Here is a 22,346-nt window from a genome sequence, read left to right on the forward strand (position 1 = left end):
TCTTGTTTCCTTCGTTACTGTGTTTCCCTGTCAGGTCATTCTAGTATCACTATATACCTCCTTCGTTTCGTTTATTACCACCTATGTACATTTTTATTGATAAAATTAGACTTAGTCATTCCATTCTTCCTAATGCATTTGCTGCATTTGCTAATGCTGTGTATATTCTAAACAATTACATAACATGTCCATTGAAAAGTCCCCAGCCTGACACATAGATGGCGCTAAATCCAGTTAGCCCTAGTTAGTTAGCACTAACTCAAAAGATGCGTGTATAAATTTGACAGCTGTCGGATCATTAGTTTGTGAATTATAGCATTTTGAGTGAAGCAACTTTTGTTATTGTGAAAAAAATGGATAAAAAGGAATTTCGCGTGTTGATTAAATATTGCTTTTTGGAAAAACTTCCAAAAGAGGTTGTTACCCACGAAAACATTTAAAAAATCCACAAAATAATTTTGAATGACCGTAAATTGAAATTAAATGAAATAGCAGAAACTCTAAAGATATAAACTGTACAACTGTACCTGTACATCATATCATTCACGAATATTTGAGTATGAGAAAGCTCTGTGCAAAGTGGGTGCTGCACGAGCTTACTTTTGACCAAAAACAACGACGAGTTTTTGTGTCGATATGTGACAATGGATGAAACTTGGCTCCATCATTTTACTCCGAAGTCCAATCGACAGTAATCCGGAAGTGGAGTGAACACGATGAACCCGCTCCAAAGCGTGGGAAAACGCAACAGTCGGCTGGCAAGGTTATGGAGTCTGTATTTTGGGATGCCTTGAAAAAGGAAGTACCATCAACAGCGACTAGATGCGCATAGCGTTATTGGGCCGTTTGAAGGACGAAAAACGGCCGCATTTGAAGAAAAAGAAAGTGCTGCTTCACCAAGACATTGCACCGTGTCAGAAGTCAGTGAAAACGATGACGAAAATCCATGAATTGGGCTTCAAATTGCTTCCTCATCCACCGTATTCTCCAGATTTGGCCCTCAGCGACTATTTCCTATTCTCAGATCTCAAAAGAATGCTCGCTGGGAAGAAATATCCGTCGAATGAAGATGTGATCGCCGAAACTGATGTCTATTTTGAAGCAAAGGACAAATCGTACTACAAAAATGGTATCGAAAAGTTGGAGGGTCACTATAATCAGTGTATCTCCCTTGAAGGGAATTATGTTGAATAAAGAAACTAATTTTGCAAAAAAAAATGTGTTTTACTATGGTAGGCCGGGGACTTTTCAATTGACCTGTTACATATCTATGCACATAAATCTTTCACACTCTATAATACGATTTTCCACAGTTATCCTATATTAAGTATATTCTCACCTTTAGATGTTTCCACTCTCATCATCCAGTCTTGGTAATTGTCAGCATTGAATCATAATTCCACATCCAGAATGTTTCATTCGGTCACTTTCTTAGTCACTATTCAAGTCATTAAATAAGCTTTTAATTCCCAATCTAACACTACAATTCCACCACTTGTCAATTTTTTCTTCGGTGTGTTTCATAGAGTTCAAATTGTATTAGTTTATCTTTATATTGGAAATACTACTCACTGTTTTTATACATTTCATAAATTAAATCTCGAATTGAACTAACATCAAGGGTATCTTGATTCGTTCGTATGTATACGCTTTCTTTTCGGTGAATCCAACATTCTGCTGTTTTTCTTTTGTTTAATATTTTAGTCACAGCGTGCATACTAACATAATATCCAGTGCATCTTCAACACGTTAAAATTATTACTTAATACATACTAATACTTACCTCTCTAGCGCATTTTACTGGTAAGAAGGGCCCCATTACCTTATACCTGGTAGAAGTTATTAATTGCAGATGTAATACATTTCTGACTTCTTTCAGTATTTTCAATCAGAGTACAGATTTGACTACCAGACTATACTTTATATTCTGATTACATATTCAGGCGTGTTAGATACAATAAAATGAGATGGAAAATATTGTCTGATATTAAAACGTATTTACAAGCTGCAATAGGCAACCCATTATACATCGTGATGACTGTTATTTTGGATAGACTATAAATTTGGCGTCATTTATAACGTTGATTGGCTGTTTAAATGGACGGACTATGTGTTTTTTTGCCTTTCTGACGAATAAATGCCAATAAATAAAAATTATCGTGGAATATGATCAGTTTTAGAATTTTGACAGAAGTTGTTGAAGCATTTATTGAAAAAAGACGTACAATTTTGTACATTAAACGATGAAAATGCGTTAGCTTAATGCCAGATAAGATTTCAACGGCGCTATCTGTCGGTTTATCTGTATAACGATACAGATATGTATCAATGAGAACTCGTATTAATTACTGATAAAACTCTAGGAACAATGCAAAGAGAATTCGATGTGGCCGGTCTCGGAAACCATTAATGAATCGCACATAATCGAAAACCAAACCAGATAAGAGTTTTATCTCTTATTGATGTCCCAATGCTATCTCATGTAGTAGAGCAACAACATACGCAGCGCCTCGTCGAGAATCGTTTGCGGCTGACGGGTCGACGTGTTTAAATAAGATGTTCGTTAGTTTCGGTGTGGAATTTTGACGTTTTTTTCGCTGTCCGTCGTTTCGCATGGTGGTTTAAGGACGAGTGAGGTGCGTTCGATGATTCTTGTTGGCGGGATGGCTTTTACGCGAAAGCACAGTTTTATGAGAAGGACGGTAAGATTTAGGCGATTTATTCCATATACGTTGTGTTCCCGCGCAAGATACTTAAACGAGCAAATCAGCATTATCTTTATTGTTTGCTATCTTATTAGCAACTAGCTTAGCAGTTGCATAAAATATAATGTTCGTATCTTAAACCTAACAAACATTTTGTATTTGTTCGTACACGGTTTGGATGTTTTAATGTAAAACTGCACGTAAGTAACGACCATTGAAATTGTAATAACAACTTTATAACCGAAATATTAATTCCACGATACAAAGAAAAGATCACCCCCAGTTTTGACATCTTCGGAAATGTATCTTAGCTTATTCGCCAAGATGTGTACAAAAACAAGGATAAATAGTAATCGCATGAAGGAAGACTGTTTGGACTATTTGATGGATATGGTTTTGTCGAATTTGTACTCGAGGCGTGTTGAGGCCATGCAGTAATGGACAAAACATTGATTCTTTTGTGAATTTTACTTTTAAAACTGAGCCAAATTTAACATAATAAATTTTTGGCAGATAGTTTGTCCTTAATCCATTGTCGGAGTTCCCTAGTTGCCATAATAAATTCTTACCTCATGGCATATAATAATTCAATCAACAAATGAGCCAGGAATATCCGACCTACAAAAGAAAATATACATAGTTTATGAGAACCGTTGGCCTCTTAAGAACTGAACTAACCAAATAATTAAAAACCACAAGACTCGTTTTGTTTCCACCAATATATTGATGGGATACCAATATCTCCAGTTGATTGTTTATAAAAAATTATTATTGAGGCGTTGAAACAATTTATTTGCAAAACATCTATTAGAGCAATTTAATGAAGGGCTAATTGTTGAAGAAATTAAATTAGAACTAGCGAGTTTATATCGTATTATTTCATCGCCAGAACAAAATATATGGCATCCAAAACATGGCTCTTCCATTGTCATTCACTGAAATTAAAATCCTAAAATACTTTTTGGCTTTCAACTGATTTTTAAACCCTTAAAGCCTATCGAAAAACGACTTTTTTGTATAACAAGTTCAAGTTGAAGACAAAAAATTATGAAATAAATACAATTTAATAACAAAAACGTGGATTACTTTTATTACTCAAGCGCCTAAAACAATATTCCTCCTTTAATCCCAATAAACATGTAACATTTATATTCGTTGCCAAAATGAAAAATGATTTCTAACATTGTGCCACGGAAGATATTTAAAATGATCTAACTGTAAAATCCCATAAACCATTGTCCTTCAACTAACCACTGTAACCAGATAGGTATATTGGTCTTTTGAGTCCGGTGCATATGCTGAAAGATACAGTGCTCCTTGTTACAGGCCGCCAACTTACTGAAAAGAACCGAGGGCTTGGTCACTCTGGTGGTCTCCAACCCTAGCAAAAAAGACCCGTCCCGATCTCAGACGCCTACGGTGTCCTCGACCTCCAACAACGTGCCAGACACCAAGAGCCAGGGCCTGAAGACGTCCACCACCCCGTCTCGGCCTACTACTCCAGTACCTGGTAAGATGCTAGGTGTTAATCGTGACTCTTGTAGTTGTCAGAGGATAGTAGCGCCCATGTGGGATATTACAGTTTTACGCCTCACAAATCCTTTAAATTTTAAAATTCCCCTACCTAAACTAATACCCAGACTATGTTGGCTTCTTAAGGATTGATGATGATTCAGAATTATTGTAGTTATTGAGATTTTTCTCAATGTCATTATTCTACCTATAAAAATTTAATAGACCATGTAAACTTTAATCAGAAAATTATTTTTTTTTATTATTATTTAATATATTGTTACTAGTCGTTTCCGTCTAACCTACAATTTGTCTTTATGATAACTTAAATCTAGGTATCTAACTAGAAGGACCCATCGGCCCTATCTCAGTCTCTGGTGAAATAATGTTTATACATGTCACTGCTGAATGTTTTCATATATATGCACCTCACTACACAACACTACACAAGATCAGATAGTTTGATTCTTTTGAGTATGTGTCCTGTTCTGGTGGTATCCAATAGTTGTAATATTTCGATATTCGTGTGAGAATGGAGTATTTCCTCATGCTCCCTTGCAATTCTTTTGATTTCTTGACTGCCTGTGGGTATCTGAATGTCTCGATGTAGATAATCAGTCCTATAGTATTTGGGTGCACCCACAATACCTCTCAGGACTCTGTTCTGAAAAATTTGTATTTTATTTATGTTACTCTTTGTAGAACATCCCCATAATTGAACTCCGTATGTCCATATAGTTTTCAATATTTGCTTATATAATAACAATTTATTATGTACTGATAATTGTGATTTTCTTCCAATTAGCCAGTGGATTTTCCTATATTTCAATTCCAGTTCGTTTCTTTTCTTCTTTATATGTTTCTTCCAGCGAAGTTTTACATCGAGATATTTAGCGTTGTTGCTATATGGAATGATAGTATTATTTACTGTTATGGGTGCTTGTACGGTCTGTTTATAGGTTAACTGCACATGTACAGATTTACATTCATTAATTCTTATTTTCCAAGTTTGTGTCCAATTATTTATATTGTCACTTGCCTGTTGTAATTTTCGTGAGGCTTCTTCACTATTGTCTCCGACAGCTATAATCGCAGTATCATCAGCAAATGTAGCCATCGTAATATTTTCCGTTTGTGGTATACCACAAGTGTAGAGTAGATAAAGCATTGGTCCCACTACACTTCCTTGTGGTACACCTGCTTTAGATTATTTTATTGTAGAGTAAGCTTCTTCTTGTTTAACTCTAAACATTCTGGTTGTAATGTATGATTTTAATAGTTCAGTGTGTTGTTTTGGTAGCATTTTCTGTAGTTTATGAATAAGGCCTTCATGCCAAACCTTATCGAAAGCTTGTGCTACATCTAAAAATATAGCTTAGCATACTTTTTTACTTATGTAGGCATTTTCAATAACATCTGTTATTCTGTGGACCTGGTCATTTGTTGAGTGCTTGTTAATAAACCCAAACTGATGTGTTGGTATTAGGTTTTTGCTCTCTATGAAATCGGAAAATTGAGAAAGAAAATCAATATCCATTTATGACAAAGATAGGTTATATGTTATGTAAACTCAATAGCCCAATCATACTCTTGGACATGATCATTCAACTCAATCAAGTTCAATACCACCACTGACTATGATAAATTGTTTTACAACCACTTCAGTGGGATTAAAATATGTAATATTTACATATTGAGAAAAAGAATTGCAACTATTTTCATCAAATTTATTTTATATTTTACATTTTCAAATTAGTTGCATTACGACAATTTTAATTGTATTAAACACATCCTTATAGAATTGAGGCAATTAAACCGTGACGACAGCCTGGAGAAATACCTCTTACTATGTAACATGGATACCCTAATGGTACATACAAAGAATGTAATTATATTCCAAAATTTAGCCAAATCCATGGTCAATATATTACCCATATACTGATTATCCATCGCCACTTTCACTAGTATAACTCAACTCTGTACTCCAGTACTATCCTGTCTCTAAACTATCATAGCATATACTTGTAACTAATCAACAGACCTTAAGAATTAAGAAGCCTCAAAGTCAAAAGGTCTATAATATATAAAAACGAATTAGATTTCACTTCGTGAAGAAAAAATGGCATTACGAAAAGGACGTCAACAAAATAAAATAAAATATCTAGCTGTAACCTGACATGCGTTGCAATGCTATGTAAAAAAAATGCTTGGCTGTTCAACCTGTTTATTAAAATGTAATATACTCATTGTTTTTTATTTCCATCTAACATGCAAGCAAGTAACAACATTTCTAAAAATACAACAACCTCTACTAGGGTTTTGTACACATCCACAAGTTTTTTCAAAATATCGCACAGAACTACAAAACTTATCATTGTTTCAGATTATCGATACGGTATGTGAATCAAGACGAAGTTAAAAATTATACAACCAAATTACCGAATTCGTCATATTTGACAGGCATATCGTGATATTCAAAATTTAGGTGCCTGTCATTATTTTCCAAAATATCAATCCACTACGGCTTAGTTAGAGTTTAGTAAAAAAGATTATAAACAATGCCATCGAGGTTACAATATTAAAACTAAAATTTACATGAGAAGGTATCCATATTCCATTCAGAGATATAAGACAATCACTGCAAGTATATAGATGCGCAGACAGTAGCGGGTTCGAATCCCGCAGTGCATGACTTTACTGTATGTTTGTGATTGTAATCGTAAATGTCTCTAGGCAACAGTGTAAAATCCGACGAGGAATAACTAACCCAGTTACGTCAGTAACCAGGCTGGGTAAAACCGGATGTTTTCAGTTGGTAATTAGGTTTAATGCCGTGTAGTTAAACAGTTGATCGTCCAGTTCAGATAGACCCTGATTGGAAAAAGAAGGCTTTAAAATATAGTGAAAATACTAATTTATTAACTCGTTTTCTTTATATACATATACCATTGTTTCAATTATATTATATTATACAAAGTTCGTCTGGTTTGGTTGGCTTCAATCTTCTGATTGGTAGCGTATCTGATTACCATTGTTCAATAGTTATATAGCATCCACGTTCTGCTCAACTTTTATCTAACATAATTTTACTAAAATATTGGGTATCTAAAAACGCTTTAAATAACAGATAATACAACAATTTTTTTTTACTTTACCGGATATTACAACGGATACCTGTCACAGTTAAATATAATAAATAAACAATTTTAATCAATTGAGACATGATTTGATATGTGAGTTGTTGATAATAAAGATATTATCAATAAAACTGTAAATATCAATATCCTTTTGTAGTCAACCACTTCAGATGTTCACATCGCCTTGTTTAATGTCAGTCTTGGTTTTATTCCCTTTATAATTAACCTCGGTTATAAAACTTACTTTTAAAAACGGCTCTCCTATAACAAGCAACTGTAGGCTTTTTATATGTTCATTATTTTTTTATCGCCACCGCCAAATATTTACATTTGTTGAGTGAAGGACGAACTGAAAGAAATTAATGAAGTGTACGTGATACGCTCCAAGATTGAGGCAGGAGATATTTGGTATATTTGCGAAATTTACAACCGTCTTAATGTTTAAAAGCAATGATATAATCTAGTAAAAATATTGAATATATTAATCATAAAGGATTGAATGGAAAATGTCAGTGCAACCAAATTGTTGTACATATCCAAACAACGAAAACACATTCATTTAACATAATCAAATGATAATAGAATTATATATACGTCATGAGTAATAATCTAAACATTAACAAAATTAAAGTATTATATTTAACACCCATTATTTTTTAAGAAGCGAGAAATTTTAAGTTTGTTTGGCTCATATTAAAACCATTATAATTTCTAGTAACTTCATACAAATACAACTTGTTGGAGATATAATGTAGATAAAAAATAAAGTAGATGTAAATAGACAAACAAGCGGAATCATCGTCGAAATACTGCACTAGACTAATATATGCTTTTTCAATGTTTTAGAGCCGGCCGCTGATCCATTAACGTGTTCAATAATACCAGGTAGAGAAACCAATTTAGAGCTAAACACCAATAACGAAACACTTGGTATCTTCATTATCGGTGGCAAGGACACGGTAATAAATGTAAGTTGTTTGTTGTTAAGGGAAGAATATTTTAGTGTGATAAAACAGAATTTACTTCTTCACCAAATATATTTTAAAACATTCAAACCAAAAAAAATCAAATCAATCAAATATTAAAAAGTTACAGGCTAGTAATATGTAGAAACTACACAAACAGCACGCCCTAGTTAACATGATTCCAACCCTTGTAATCATCTGAAGTAGATAAGTTTGTTAATGACTAAAAATTACTCATAGTCTCATACTGAAAACAGAGCAGCACAGCTGAAAGTCTGTGTCTGGTAATATTTTACTTACTTGTTCAACACAAAAATGTATGAAGACAAGATATAATCATTACTACAATGTTATTGTGAAGATTATAAAACGGATAATTAAAACAGTTCAATCAATATGTCAGAATGGAGCAAATTCTATTAAAAATCTTGCTTAAAACATCTTGTTATTTTTTTGATCATTTAATTTTAAACTATTAAAATTTGGTATTCTGTTACAACTTGAAATCTGATAGGAATAAAAGGTATATATAGAGATTTAAACCAAGTTTCAAGTAAGTTCAGTTCAGTAGAACTTGAGATATCATATCAACCGTCTTAAAAAAACACTTCCAACTCCAATAATCTGAGAATCTATTAGTATTCTATTCCTTCACTGAAATTTTTATTCGCTAATTTACTAAGGTTTTTTTAACAATAATTTTAAGAACATAATTTTAGAAACTTGAACATTAAAAAGTAATTAATTTAAATTTAAATTACATTATTTATTTTCAACGCAGGATGGTATTATATTGATGGAGGTGTATCCAGGAGGGGCAGCTGATAAGGACGGACGCCTGCAGCCGGGCGATCAAATTCTGGAGGTGAACGGCGCATCGTTAAGGGATTGTTCGAGCACGACTGCCTCTCAAGCTTTGAGACAAGCACTGCCAAAGGTAAAACAACGACGCCATCTGCTTTCTTAATTTCGTAATATATATGTATATATTTTTAGATGAAAATTACTGTTTTTCGACCAAATAATCTAGAGTACGTTCCCATTGAAGTAGAACTGGTTAAAAAGCCAGGAAAAGGCTTGGGTTTGAGTGTGGTAGGAAGAAAATCCGGAAAAGGAGTTTATATAGCTGATATAGTGAGTATGACGATTCTTTCCCGTTGCTTATTAATGGAGATTGTTTTTTTTTTCTTATGAAGGTACCTGGTGGGACAGCCGAAGCTGACGGTAAAATAACAAGGGGCGATCTCTTGGTGTCCGTTAACGGGCAAAATGTTGAAAATGTGACCAGTGAAGAAGCAGGGGCCATACTAAAGACTGTAACGGGTAGAGTCGTTTTAAAACTGAATAGATATAAACCTAGTACAACTAAAGTAGCATCTTAAAAGTAATAATTAAATTAAACAAGGATATAAAAAAACATCAAATAGATGAGTTTTAGACTCTTAGCTTCTACAGACGAGAAGGCTAAGCTAAGAAACCAGCTAAGCAGTATCTGTTTCATTGAGATGGGTCGCAACCCTTCGGCGGAGACTTTACAACAGCTCGATAAAATGGAATTCGTCAATTTCACTATACGATCGATTACTTATTTACTACCGACTGTTATTTTTCATTGTTGTATTGTTAATTGGTCGTGTAGTTCGTTTGCCTGGTACGTTGATTTAACAATGCCCAAAGGAATAGTACAACGGTACAACAGAAATACGGCGACGCAAATTCACCTACCAACAAGTCTTCATCCCTTATCGGTATATTTGGACCGCAAGTCTTATCCCGAGCTCTACTTCAATTCAGCTTTATTATTATCTCGACCACTAGGGAACACCAGAGGTCTTGGTTCATTTTGAACTATCGCAACATCAACATAATTTCCGTTCTCACGCGAAATGTACAAAGCTCATTTATCAGCCAAGTGGAAATCAAGCCTGATCATGCAACGTTAAAGAACCATGTCTCGTCCGAATATCAAAAACGGATACAATACCGAGCATTCTCTCTCATACCGATATCACATCGTTCAAGGGCCTAGTTTAGGTTGTAAGCTCTGTATATTGTTCATTATCGATCAAAAGTGTTTTGACATTTACTATTTCCCGTCACTTTTCGCAGGTTCCGAGACGCCGTAGATTTTTAAACTTATAATTAATTTAATTAATCTGTATAGAATTTTTATGATATTAAATAATTTTAAAAATATATAAATATAGGTAAAACAAACAAAAAAAACATCTCATTACGTATTTTTTACACTTAAGTATTTGAATATGAGAATTCTAGAAGCAGGACTACAAAAGTAGGAGATACTTTTCCGTTTTTGTTTTCGACGTTCGTACACCTTCACCGAAATATGTGCAGTGTAGAAATAACGAAGAACGATCCCCGTTCTCACGCGCCAAGAAGTCCCGGGGGAGCCCTCCCGGTTCCTAAAAGAGCATCGTTTTGCGTAAACCGATACGAATGGGGGTGAACGTTAAACTTATCTTGCGATTATTTAGCGATTGTTTAGGATGCCTTAGTCGAATACTACCACCAGCTTTATTTAACGAGAATGAGAGGCCATTCCCTTTCACAGGTTACTTCCTTAAAGTGCCTAATGTCTAATGAATTCTAAAAATATGTTTATTGTCGTCGCACCCCTGACACTTCATAACTCATCGCTGAGCGAGGTTGTTTGTTTCAATTCGTTCCGTGAAATTTACTGTACGTTGCTAGTGTAAAAACTCAGCCATACTCAGTCTAACTGACGTGTACAGGTAGCAACTTACAGCCAGATATGAATATTAGATTTGTTTTTTTCCTTTTTAGTAAGTAATTCGTATGATAACTTCTTCGTTAATTCTTAGTTAAGATTGTTTGTAATATTTTTTGTAAATCTAGTCACATTATTGTTACTTAATTTATTCTTTCAGACGTGTATTATTGACATAAATAGAATCTACCTGCTTAAATTGTGATAAACGATTAGCCAAATAAAAAGTTATATCCATGTCCATTTTATTTTCCCTTAACTAATACTGCCGCTGAATGTAGATGAATGAATTGAAGTACAATTAAATATTAACATTAATTTAAACATGGTAAATATATTTTACACTCTATAAGCGAATTTGAAAATCAACTTAAAGATTTAAACTTTTCCTGCAAATTAAAGAACCCCTAAAAATACAGAACTATACCTTATAAAAATATTCACAAAAAATATATTTATAAAAGAGCATATTTTGTAACGATGTTTTCAAATTTGTTTTATTTCCAGTTTAATGTATTTTTCTTTATTCCTCCTTTCTTTTGCCTCTATTAAATAATAGTTTTTTTATTAAAATAATTATTTATATTTATTTACTGTGCTCTTTATGGTCGAAATACATGTTTATATTTTATATTATAATTCAAATTTTTGCCTAATAATATTACTGAAATAAATTGACTTATTTATAGAATCGTTATTTCACAAACTCAGGTTCATCATAGTACCACACTTATTAGTAAATTTGTCTCTTTAGGTAGCCACAAAGCATCTAACATAAGTATGTCCAGTTACGTGTGATAAAAAATTAATTGGTTATAACTTGGTGGGAGTGCACCTAATAAATGGTTACTCCTTTCTATGGCAGTAATTCACTCAGTTAACGGAATACAGAACAGGCTACAGCCACAGCTGACTGCGAATTAACCTAACACAACAAAAGCAATTATACTCTAAACTAAAAATTGAAAAATAGCAGTACCATAGCGTCAAAAAGTCAATTCAATAAGCTCGAATAAAATTAAAGACACCTCCCCTAACTGCGATCCTTAAATTCTGTTATACCCGTCACATATAACACATTTTTAAAAGTGAAATCCACAGGATTAATTAATCAGCGTGGTTGGTGAAAAAAAGAGTTTACCCCAAATATACACTGAAAAAAACCTACAATAGCAACGGTAAAAAAATATAATGCTGGTACACATAATCTCAACTAATTATTTCCAAATACATTATATTCCTTTATTTAAGCTAGTCGATAAAATAAAAACTCTTAAATGTATATAAGATACTATTTATTATTAAATCGAACAAAATGAGGCACATGGTAATACAGTTAAGATCTTTGACACAATTACAAAATTACTGGTCAATTTGAAAGCACAAAAAAACACCGCTCAATCCTTACACGATACATACATAAAACCCTTAAGTACGTTGTTTAATTTTCACCCTCGTCTGCCTCCTCCTCTTCATCAAACTCGCCCTCTTCCTCGGCGGTAGCATCTTGGTACTGTTGGTATTCCGACACCAGATCGTTCATGTTGCTCTCAGCTTCGGTGAATTCCATCTCGTCCATGCCCTCACCGGTATACCAGTGCAGAAAGGCCTTTCGTCTGAACATAGCGGTGAATTGCTCTGAAATGCGCTTAAATAGTTCCTGAATACACGTGGAGTTTCCAATAAACGTGGATGACATTTTTAAACCTCTAGGGGGAATATCGCACACTGCAGTTTTGACGTTGTTCGGAATCCACTCGACAAAATAGCTGCTGTTCTTGTTTTGGATATTTAGCATTTGCTCGTCCACTTCTTTCATTGACATTCGACCTCGGAAAATAGCAGCTACGGTAAGGTATCTACCGTGACGTGGATCGCACGCTGCCATCATGTTCTTCGCATCAAACATTTGCAACACCAACTCAGGAACGGTTAGAGCGCGGTACTGTTGACTGCCTCTGGAAGTTAGTGGTGCAAAGCCAGGCATGAAAAAGTGCAACCGTGGGAAAGGTACCATATTAACAGCAAGTTTCCGTAAATCTGAATTTAACTGACCGGGAAACCTTAAACATGTAGTCACCCCAGACATAGTGGCTGATACTAAATGGTTTAAGTCACCATATGTTGGGGTAGTAAGTTTCAATGTCCTAAAACATATATCATACAGTGCTTCATTGTCTATGCAGTAGGTCTCATCAGTATTCTCTACTAATTGATGCACACTAAGCGTAGCATTGTAGGGCTCTACCACCGTATCAGATACTTTAGGAGAGGGAACTACTGAAAAAGTGTTCATTATACGGTCCGGGTATTCCTCTCTTATTTTAGATATTAACAAAGTTCCCAATCCAGATCCAGTCCCACCACCTAACGAATGAGTCAGTTGGAAACCTTGCATACAGTCACAACCCTCCGCTTCTTTTCGTACCACATCCAACACGGAATCTACTAATTCCGCACCCTCTGTGTAATGTCCTTTGGCCCAATTATTTCCGGCACCGCTTTGTCCAAAAACGAAATTATCGGGTCTAAAAATTTGTCCGAACGGTCCAGAACGAACGGAATCCATAGTTCCCGGCTCTAAATCAACCAACACCGCTCGGGGTACGTATTTTCCTCCCGTGGCTTCATTGTAGTATACATTAATACGCTCCAGTTGCAAATCAGAATCTCCATGGTAGGTTCCGGTAGGGTCTATGCCATGTTCGTCCGATATAACTTCCCAAAACTAAAAATAGGGATATGATGAATATCACTGTATTACATTATGCACATTAAAAAAGCGAATAAAACAAAATATTCATACTTACTTTCGCTCCAATCTGGTTCCCACATTGTCCGGCTTGAATGTGCACTATTTCTCTCATTTTGATCTTATTTTATGTAATTTTTATTAAACAAACACCAAAAATATGGCAATGTTTACTTCAGTTACCAAGTGCCGGGGCTTGTTTCAATTCCGCCGCCTTTTCAAATATTTAAATTTTTCAATCAAATAATTTCATTGGTCAGAATTTCAAAACAAAGGTAGCCAATTCAAAAAATATTCCAATTTTGAAAATAATATAAAGGATACTTTTCCACGGATTTCTTAAACGAATATAATTCATCATATTTATGTAATTTAACTATTTCTTCATAAAATAGATAAAACAATTAAATTAAAACTATAATTACTATTTCACAAAAAGCGGGAAAATTAGTAGTTTAGTTATTTTTTATTTTGTGTCTGTTATTTATTGTGTCTATTATTAGACATAACCTCACATTAAGAAAATGTTTTCTTGTCCTCATGTTATAATATTTCTATGACAAAATAATTAATATAAATAATATGGCTAAGCCATTGCAGCAAATTTTCGTAATATTTTGTGTAATTATTTCTTTAGTTCACTCATCAAAATTAAATGTACCCAGAGTGCTGTTACCAATCTTTAACGACTTTTCTACAAAATTTATATTAGAAGCCACTGAAGGAGGTTGTTATACATGGTATGGAATTATTCGTTATTGTGTATATTTTCGGTATTACATATGTTATTTTTAGGGTTACGACCAGATCTGACATAATACATTTAACACTCCTTGATGAAGATAATGAATTACGCTGTTCTTCTAGAGTAGTAGTTAGTACAGTAACAAAAGAAGCAGCTAGAAATATAGCTGTTGTTTTAGCTGAAGATGTTCATACTAAACAGAATTTACGATGTGATGTAATTGTTGATGTTATATTTTCCTTGGCAATATCAACAACAACAAAAGAGTTGTTTATGGAAGAAGCTCCTGAAAATTTTGAAGTTAAAGCCTTTGACGATCAGGGAAATGAGTTCTCATCATTGGAGGGAATTGAATTCGATTGGAATATTATTCCCTTAGGACCAAACAAAGATACAGTAATAAGATACATAACATATAGGGATTCCCCTTATGAAACACCATCAGCTATTGAAAGTTTAGAAAATGAAAACCGAAAGGGTTATTCTATACTTCTCGAAGGTATTAAGAGTGGTTCAGCCAAAGTAAGTTTGCAAGAAATATTTAATAGAAAGCTTATTTTAATTGCTTTTATAAGATTACAGTCAAACTGCCTTATCCAGAATACAAACATGTACCTACTAGTGAAGTACAGCTTATGATTGTAGCTAATTTATTATTAAACCCTGGAGAGGTTTATGTTATGCCTGGTGATGTAGTACTGTTTAAGATATACCATGTAAGAACAGGAAATAATATAATTAGAAATTACTGTATTTTATTGAAAATGTTTTTCAGCTTAATAATGGTAGAATGGATGAAATTGTCCTTCCAGATTCTCAATACTATATTGAAGCAGAAAATCAAGAAGTAGCATTATCTTATAAAAAATCAGGCAGTGTAACTGCTCTGAAACAAGGTAAAACTAGAATTGTTCTTAGAGATAGAAATGTTGGCAAGGAAGATCCTATGTTAAAACTCCCAGCAGCTACACTACATGTAGTAATGCCAGAATATATTGTTTTGAGCATCCTTCCCCATAAAAATTGGGCCATATTGGTTTCACAACATCATGACATTGTAGCAGATGTATATGATGTTACGGATCACAAGTTATATCTAGGAGAGAAAGTTCAAATGCATTTGGAAGTGACGCCCGAGTTCCAGACTTCCACCAAAAGTGCCAACGGTAGTTGGCTTACCGGATATGGAATGAAACCTGGGATAGCTACAGTTCAGGTTACAATGGCAACTAGTGCTGATGGACAAATGAAATTAGACAAGCCCATAACGGCCAGGGCAGATTTGATGATTTATCCACAAATAACCATCGAACCATCGGATATTATACTTCCATGGGATCCAGTGACAAGGCCAAAATATGATATTGATCTGATAGCAAAAGGCGGGGATGGAAGATTTCTTTGGTCTAGTAGTGATAATTCGATAGGCATCGTTAGTCAGTCTGGGCATGTTCGAACCTACTCCAATGGATTTTTTGAAGTATCCGCTGTAATGATGAGGAATCACCATAATCGCCAATCAGCAAAATTTGTCATTCTTCCACCTACACGTCTTGAAATAGTCGAATTTGTCATGGAAGCTCAAGTCGGCTCTCCGATTTATCTTCATATCGCTCTATACGCTGAGGAAACGCGTCCAGATGGTAGTACTACTTTAGTTCCTTTTACGCGGTGTCAAGAACTGCCATTCCAAGTGAAACAGTCGGATGTTAAGTTCAAGCAGAATAAAACAGCTACACTACCACCCATTGGTATTTCTTGTGGAAATATCGCCATGGTAGGACTAAATGTAGGAACTAGCAAAGTTACAGTGACTTATTATCAAGAGGGCATTGCCCTAGAAGATTCTGTGACCGTTAGCGCTTTCAGACCATTGCAGTTGCTTCAGCCAAAGAAAGATGTGGTACTGGCAGTTGGTTCATCTATTAACCTAGTATATACTGGTGGGCCTAGACCAATGATGGGTAGGGCCAGCGAGCATCAGAAAACCGTTGTTAGCGAAGATGAAACAGTCGCTCAAGGACACGATATAAGTGAGTTACACATAATTCAAGGTGAAGATTTTACGGTAGTACAGGTTTTGTGCAAAAAACTTGGCGAAACGAATATAAAATTGATGATTTCAAATAACCCGACCTCGACCAATTGTCAGGGCCAAACTAGTTCCGTCACGACTCGCATAATTTGCGGGAAACCGAGAAGGATTTTGCTCCAGCCCGAACTCCAGATCACAGATACTTCTAACTGTCCCATGGACTTAAGCTCTGGAAATGTTGTTGTTCAAAGCACCAAAATAATTGATATTGATGTTATTCTCTACGATGACTGTGGAAATAAGTTTCTTAATTTTTCCAGTCTCAATTTAGACTGGAAACTAGCCCCATTTGAAGCTGGAATTCTGCTAAGCAAAGATGGAGTTTTCCCGAAAAATACAACTGTGGGAACAGTTCCGATAGCTGATAGAAGTTTTCAATCTTTCATGCCACACATTGATGTCGGGCCAGTAATTATCAATGTAACTGTTATTGGATATAATAAAGCTATATTAAACAAAAACAAGATAAAGCCAGAGTGGCCAGAGTTTGTAGGTCCTGAGGACAAAGATGCTGAATTACAGCCGATCAAAGCTTCTCTTGCCTTGTATCTAGTCGAAGATACAGCGTTAGCGGAAACATCTATAAGTATTTACAATCATCCAGGAAACAAAAAACGGGTTTCAATCCTACAAGGTTCGGGATACTTTGAGATAGCCCTTAGCTCAGAGGATATAGTTGATGTGAAATATTTAGAAAGCACCAAGGAACTAGAAATCACACCGTACAAATCCGGAGAAGTCATCATACAACTGTTAGACTTGTGTTTGTTATCTAAACCCGCTACTCTAACGGTTAATGTGGTATCAGTTGGTATAATTAGAGTCGAGATGGCCGACAAAGTGGAAATCAGCAAGTGTATTCCATGTGCCGTTAAATTATACGATGAAAATGACAACCTCATGGATATTCCGGACATTAATATGGTTGATTTAAGACCGCAATTCGAAGACAAAATCGCCAATATACAAAGAGCTGAAGAAAACCCAAAAGATCCTTGGGGAATAGGTGAAGTTCGATATATTGTTACAGGTAAATTTATTTAATTTATCATGAGATATTTCATAAAATCATCATTGGAGAGAACAACTTTTTATCGGTCAATCTTAGATTTGATGTCTTGTTTGTCCAAAAGTTATACAAACAAATAATTACATTAAGAAACTATTATTATTTATAATTTTAATATGATTTATATATCTGCTATCTATATTATATCTATTTTAATATATCTGCTGATCAACCAGTGATTATTTTTTCAATGTTATCACAAACTTGTAATATAGTTTCTTCTAAATATTGGCAGATTATTATATTTTAATTTAGCTGCGTTTGAATCTACCTTTTTAATTAAAAAGACAATAAAATAAGTACTTAATATTATTTTAGGCATAGAAACGGGTGATACGAAACTTATGTTTACGGCGTCGAGCAACGACGAAGATATAATGAGCGCTCCTATGAATCTTCAAGTATTTCAACCACTGAGAGTGCATCCTCGCAATGGAACTGTCCTGATATGGTCGTCTATACAAATGGTGATAAAAGGTGGCCCTCAACCTGATACAGAAATCATTTTTACGGTTGTTGACAATAAAACAGCAAGTTAGTTATTTATATAATAACCAAATATGCATATAGATGTTTCTTTTTCTTCTCAGAGGTTTCTGATAGAGGACTAATAACAGGCCTGTCTTCGGGGAAAACCAAAATAAATGTTCAAGCTGTAGGTGTTCACCCTACTACTGGTCAAAGCATGATTTACTCTGAGGTAATGAATGAAAGTACGTTAGCAATAATTCATTAGCATTTTGTCAATATTTTTAGGATTCTGTAGAAATATCAGTGGTGCCCCTACAGGGTGTAAAGATATTAGCTCCATTAACGCGCTTTAGAGTAGGCGCTTCTGTCCCGTTCTGGTGCTTCGGTATTCCAGACATATCTCCGGTAATTTTAGGCTCGGTAGTCGATCCTCCCATGTTCTTCAGATGGACGGTAGATGATAAACTACTCGCTGATTTGACAGGAGTTCTTTATCCGTTAGGTATAGGATTCTTGTATTGCAACAAATGTTTGAAATTATTAACACGGAACCTTTTCACAGGAATTAATATTGGCAGAATTGACCGAATAGTACTGAAACTGACAGGACTTCAAGTTGGTTCTACTAGAGTATTTGTTAATGTAACTGCACCAGGAGTGATAGCTAATAAGCCTAAACTTCAAAGCATTGTTTTTTCGGCATTTGTCGATATAGAAATAGTGGAGCAATTTGCCCTAACAAATCCCAAACATATTCACGAATCTCCCCTTTTGATGGCTCCATTTTCGCAAATACAGTTGGAAACAAATTTAGATTTGGTAACGAATATTGATTACAGGTCGGTATATACATTTTTTGTAACATAAGCCTATAATATAGATTTAAAAATGTTTTCAGCCTTCCGGGTCAGCAATTGCCCTCCACAGAGCTATTAGCGGAACAGTCCGTATACAATGCTGCAGATGAAGTGGTAAATCTGAGTCCCACTGGACTACTTAAATCATTTGGTTTACTTGGAACAGCAATGATTACAATTACTTCTACTGATAAAAATGGACTTAAGCAAAAAATTCATATTGTAGTTGAGGTGTGGTAACATAAACGTTGAGTTAAACTTCATGGTTAATATCTGTTTTATATGTTAGGTTAAACCAATCCATTATATGGCCCTGAATGTCCAAGCTTCCTGGAGAATTAACTTCAATAATCCCATCACATTTGTTCCACTTGGCACTGAGTTCCAGCTAATAGCAGTATATTATGACAATATTGGGAATAAATTTAATGCAGGTCCAACGGAATTGAAATTCAGAACTAGCAGGTATTTGATTTACACCAGTAAATTTTGTTGCTCTATACATAATTGATGGTCAATATTACTATTCAATATTCCATGTAGACTCGGATGAATTTGTTACATCTCTAAATTGTTTTTACGATATGAGGAGACCTAGAAATCAAAGGAGAGTAAATCTGACGAATAAGATACTACATACTTTTCTAAATTTGACATTCTTTTTACCCGTGTGAGTTATTTCTTTTGTGAAGTTTTTTTCTTCTGAATCGTGGGAATTTTCACATTCAAATCAGTAATTATTATTTTACTACTTTAGAATTAATACAAGATCAAAATTTCTTTTCAGCCTCAAAAAAACTAACACCTTGGTCGGTTTCTGGACGCTTGCTCCCGTACTATACTAGATTCAGGCCGCTTCTTATATTCTTCATTTGGTCGTAAAAACTGAGTCGAAAATAATACACAAAGCCCTTTTAATTTTCAAAATGATTGTATTTTTTCTTGCGATGCGATACCCAAAACATTTCTTAGACTACTCTCTCTGTTCATCTAGATTAAACAACCTGAAATCTTTTATAGAGCATACAAAACTTATTACACAACCTACTACAATTACATTTTTCGTTAGATGTGACTTGTTGAAAGTTACTTCGTTCTCGGAAAACGGCACTTTATTGGTAGGTACCAAAAAGAAGGGCCATACCATGATAAAAGTATGGGCTGATGGGATTCAGAAAACCGCTACTTATATGAAAATACATGTCGAACAATCTGTTAGGCCCTATCTGGTAGGTTTAACGATCTAACGATTTTCAGCTTCTCTCTCCAGTACTATCTTATTCTCATTTCTAGGAGCACCTAACTACTGGCGATACCATTTGCCTCTGGTCACCTGTAGTATCCGAATACAATCTACCAGGATCCTGGAAAAGTAGCGACATGTCGTTGGTCGAGATAAATCCAGCTCTCGATATTGGATTTGTGGGAAATAAAGTAGGAACTGTAACGTTGACCCACTCATTCCTCCAGTCATCGCCAATCCACATACAAGTTTACCCGATAAAAGTCATTGAGTTCTTTATTCAGAAAAACTACGCAATAACTAATGGTGAGAAAGATTCAGTTATAAGGTTTGTTTTAGTTTTGCAAAGTGAAAAAAGCATAGGAGAAAAAGCAAACAACCTGGTAAATAGTTTTTATTGTAAACCCGGAAGTCATAAACTAAGCAGCAAACATTTTAGATTCAAGGTTGGAGATGCCGGGCTGACGTGAGAAAGCTGGTAAGGCCACAAGGTTTCAATTGCTTTATGACATTCTCTAACCAAAATATTGATATGTCCGTTCATGAATTATTCAATATTTCCAACAGTTGGGTCCCAGAGACTGGTTAGTTATTTTATTAAAATGTCATAACATTATACTTATTCATATAATTTAGGTCAATATGCTTGTAAATTAATCAACAGTAATGAAAACTCTGCAAAAATAGCTATATTGCAAACAAATATCACAATTTGGGCTGCGACTGAAGATGGAGAAGTGGAATCTGAAAAACAGGACATAAAATTCCTCCCAGGAATATTTGTGCCGAACGAACTGGTTTTGCAGGAAGGCGTGAACAGTGCGGAACTCGTCATCAAAGGTCTACCAGAGATCCTATCTCACATTACGGTAAAAAATAATTCTTGTCAAAACGAATTATAAGATCCGCCTCATCGTTACTCTACTTATAGGTGAAACCAGCGGATGAGGGTATTGTTTCTTTAAGTGAAACAAAATCATCGGAAGATACTGAAAAAAAATATCAAGTACAGTTGATTGATTATCATTGGAGGCTAGCTGACATGACCGAAGCGATGGGAATTAACATTAATTCGCCTTTAACCAAACAACATTTAAGGGTACGAGATATTTTTAAATGATGCTTGATGCAATGATGACGATTTATTATTATGAACTTGCATTTCAGATAATGGTCAAAGTAATTGGTGATCTAAAAGGTCAACCAACATGCGGACCCGCGATGCAATCTCCAATTTTGAGATTTATGCAAAACTACAAATATGCTTTACTCATGGCTACTGTGATGATTTTGGTATTCCTGATGACCTTCTACTGTAAGTCTTGTCGAGTTATTGATATTCATCATGTGACAGTTAAAATTAATTTCAGTTTACACCGCCTACATGCAACCGATCGTGAACGTCAACGTTAATTCGAACCGAACCAGTCCAGTTAACTTAAGCACTCAGACGCACAGATGTGCGGCTAACTTGGCGGCAGCAGCTTTTAATCGAGCATCCCCGAACGCCCTGAATCATAGCCAGGGCGGCGGTTGCAAATTTAACTGCAGCTGCCCGCGACACATGTCCACTGAACCAGTCTACGGAGATCCCAGTAGCTTTTACACGAATACCCCCGAAATAAGGCGAAATAGGAAATATTTATGAATAATGTCCATTGTTTGTGAGAGACTACAAAAATTGACTAAATTGTAAATAATTATTCTCGTGCTCAGGGAGAATGTATGTTATTGAATATTTTGTATCTGTGTGTGACAAATTAAATGAGTTATTTTTACTTCACTCGTTCATTGGATCGATTCCTTGCATATATCTGTATATTACTTTTAATCTAACTCTAATTATAAGTGGAAATTTTAACGTAATTTTTTAAAAAATGTAATAACGATATAATCAACTTGGGATAAACTAATTTAGTTTTTTTAGATTTTCCAAAACGAATCTATTCATATTAATTTCAAACATTAATGAAACATTCTTCGTAGGCGCAAGCAATAACTTTGGACCGAGTAAATTACCCTTCATGGCTTGTCTGGAGTGTTCCC

General features: G+C 34.8%; 3 protein-coding genes across 9 annotated transcripts in view; 2 read left to right on the forward strand and 1 right to left on the reverse strand.

Annotated features, from left to right (window-relative positions):
• Positions 1–11,307, forward strand: part of LOC143195633 (multiple PDZ domain protein) — a 197,867-nt gene extending 186,560 nt beyond the window's left edge. For all 7 annotated transcript variants that reach the window (XM_076402925.1, XM_076402926.1, XM_076402928.1 and 4 more), the window contains 5 exons: positions 4,032–4,215; positions 8,201–8,322; positions 9,101–9,256; positions 9,316–9,453; positions 9,516–11,307. In XM_076402925.1, the coding sequence (XP_076259040.1) occupies positions 4,032–4,215; positions 8,201–8,322; positions 9,101–9,256; positions 9,316–9,453; positions 9,516–9,701 (786 nt within the window). In that variant the 3' untranslated portion in view covers positions 9,702–11,307. The remainder of the gene's footprint in view (positions 1–4,031; positions 4,216–8,200; positions 8,323–9,100; positions 9,257–9,315; positions 9,454–9,515) is intronic.
• A 1,039-nt stretch (positions 11,308–12,346) lies between these two features.
• Positions 12,347–14,338, reverse strand: LOC143195638 (tubulin beta chain). The gene is made up of 2 exons (XM_076402940.1): positions 13,879–14,338; positions 12,347–13,796 (listed from the first exon to the last, which is right to left on the reverse strand). The coding sequence occupies exons 1-2, from the start codon at positions 13,933–13,935 to the stop codon at positions 12,510–12,512; spliced, it is 1,344 nt and encodes a 447-aa protein (XP_076259055.1). The 5' UTR covers positions 13,936–14,338; the 3' UTR covers positions 12,347–12,509.
• Gp210 (nucleoporin 210) lies at positions 14,312–22,078 on the forward strand. The gene is made up of 17 exons (XM_076402924.1): positions 14,312–14,560; positions 14,616–15,087; positions 15,141–15,281; positions 15,341–17,690; positions 18,048–18,263; positions 18,320–18,429; positions 18,486–18,702; positions 18,763–19,039; positions 19,099–19,288; positions 19,347–19,522; positions 20,127–20,286; positions 20,351–20,683; positions 20,740–20,884; positions 20,937–21,169; positions 21,232–21,399; positions 21,468–21,615; positions 21,671–22,078. Exons 1-17 carry the CDS (start codon positions 14,403–14,405, stop codon positions 21,946–21,948), a joined length of 5,772 nt encoding a protein of 1,923 aa, XP_076259039.1. The 5' UTR covers positions 14,312–14,402; the 3' UTR covers positions 21,949–22,078.
• Positions 22,079–22,346: the final 268 nt, after the last annotated feature.

This window comes from Rhynchophorus ferrugineus, unplaced genomic scaffold (genome assembly GCF_030347505.1).
Source record: "Rhynchophorus ferrugineus isolate W39M unplaced genomic scaffold, kcgeb_rfMv2 rfM4, whole genome shotgun sequence".
Classification (NCBI taxonomy): domain Eukaryota; kingdom Metazoa; phylum Arthropoda; class Insecta; order Coleoptera; family Curculionidae; genus Rhynchophorus; species Rhynchophorus ferrugineus.

Bases quoted from the DNA above. Each gene is read 5' to 3' on its own strand.
- Gp210 (XM_076402924.1), top strand. From the start codon at position 14,403: ATGGCTAAGCCATTGCAGCAAATTTTCGTAATATTTTGTGTAATTATT. The intron at 14,561-14,615 runs GTATGGAATTAT...TGTTATTTTTAG, and splicing joins GAAGGAGGTTGTTATACATG to GGTTACGACCAGATCTGACA. The intron at 21,616-21,670 runs GTAAGTCTTGTC...AATTAATTTCAG, and splicing joins ATTCCTGATGACCTTCTACT to TTTACACCGCCTACATGCAA.
- LOC143195638 (XM_076402940.1), bottom strand. From the start codon at position 13,935: ATGAGAGAAATAGTGCACATTCAAGCCGGACAATGTGGGAACCAGATT. The intron at 13,797-13,878 runs GTAAGTATGAAT...CCCTATTTTTAG, and splicing joins GGAACCAGATTGGAGCGAAA to TTTTGGGAAGTTATATCGGA.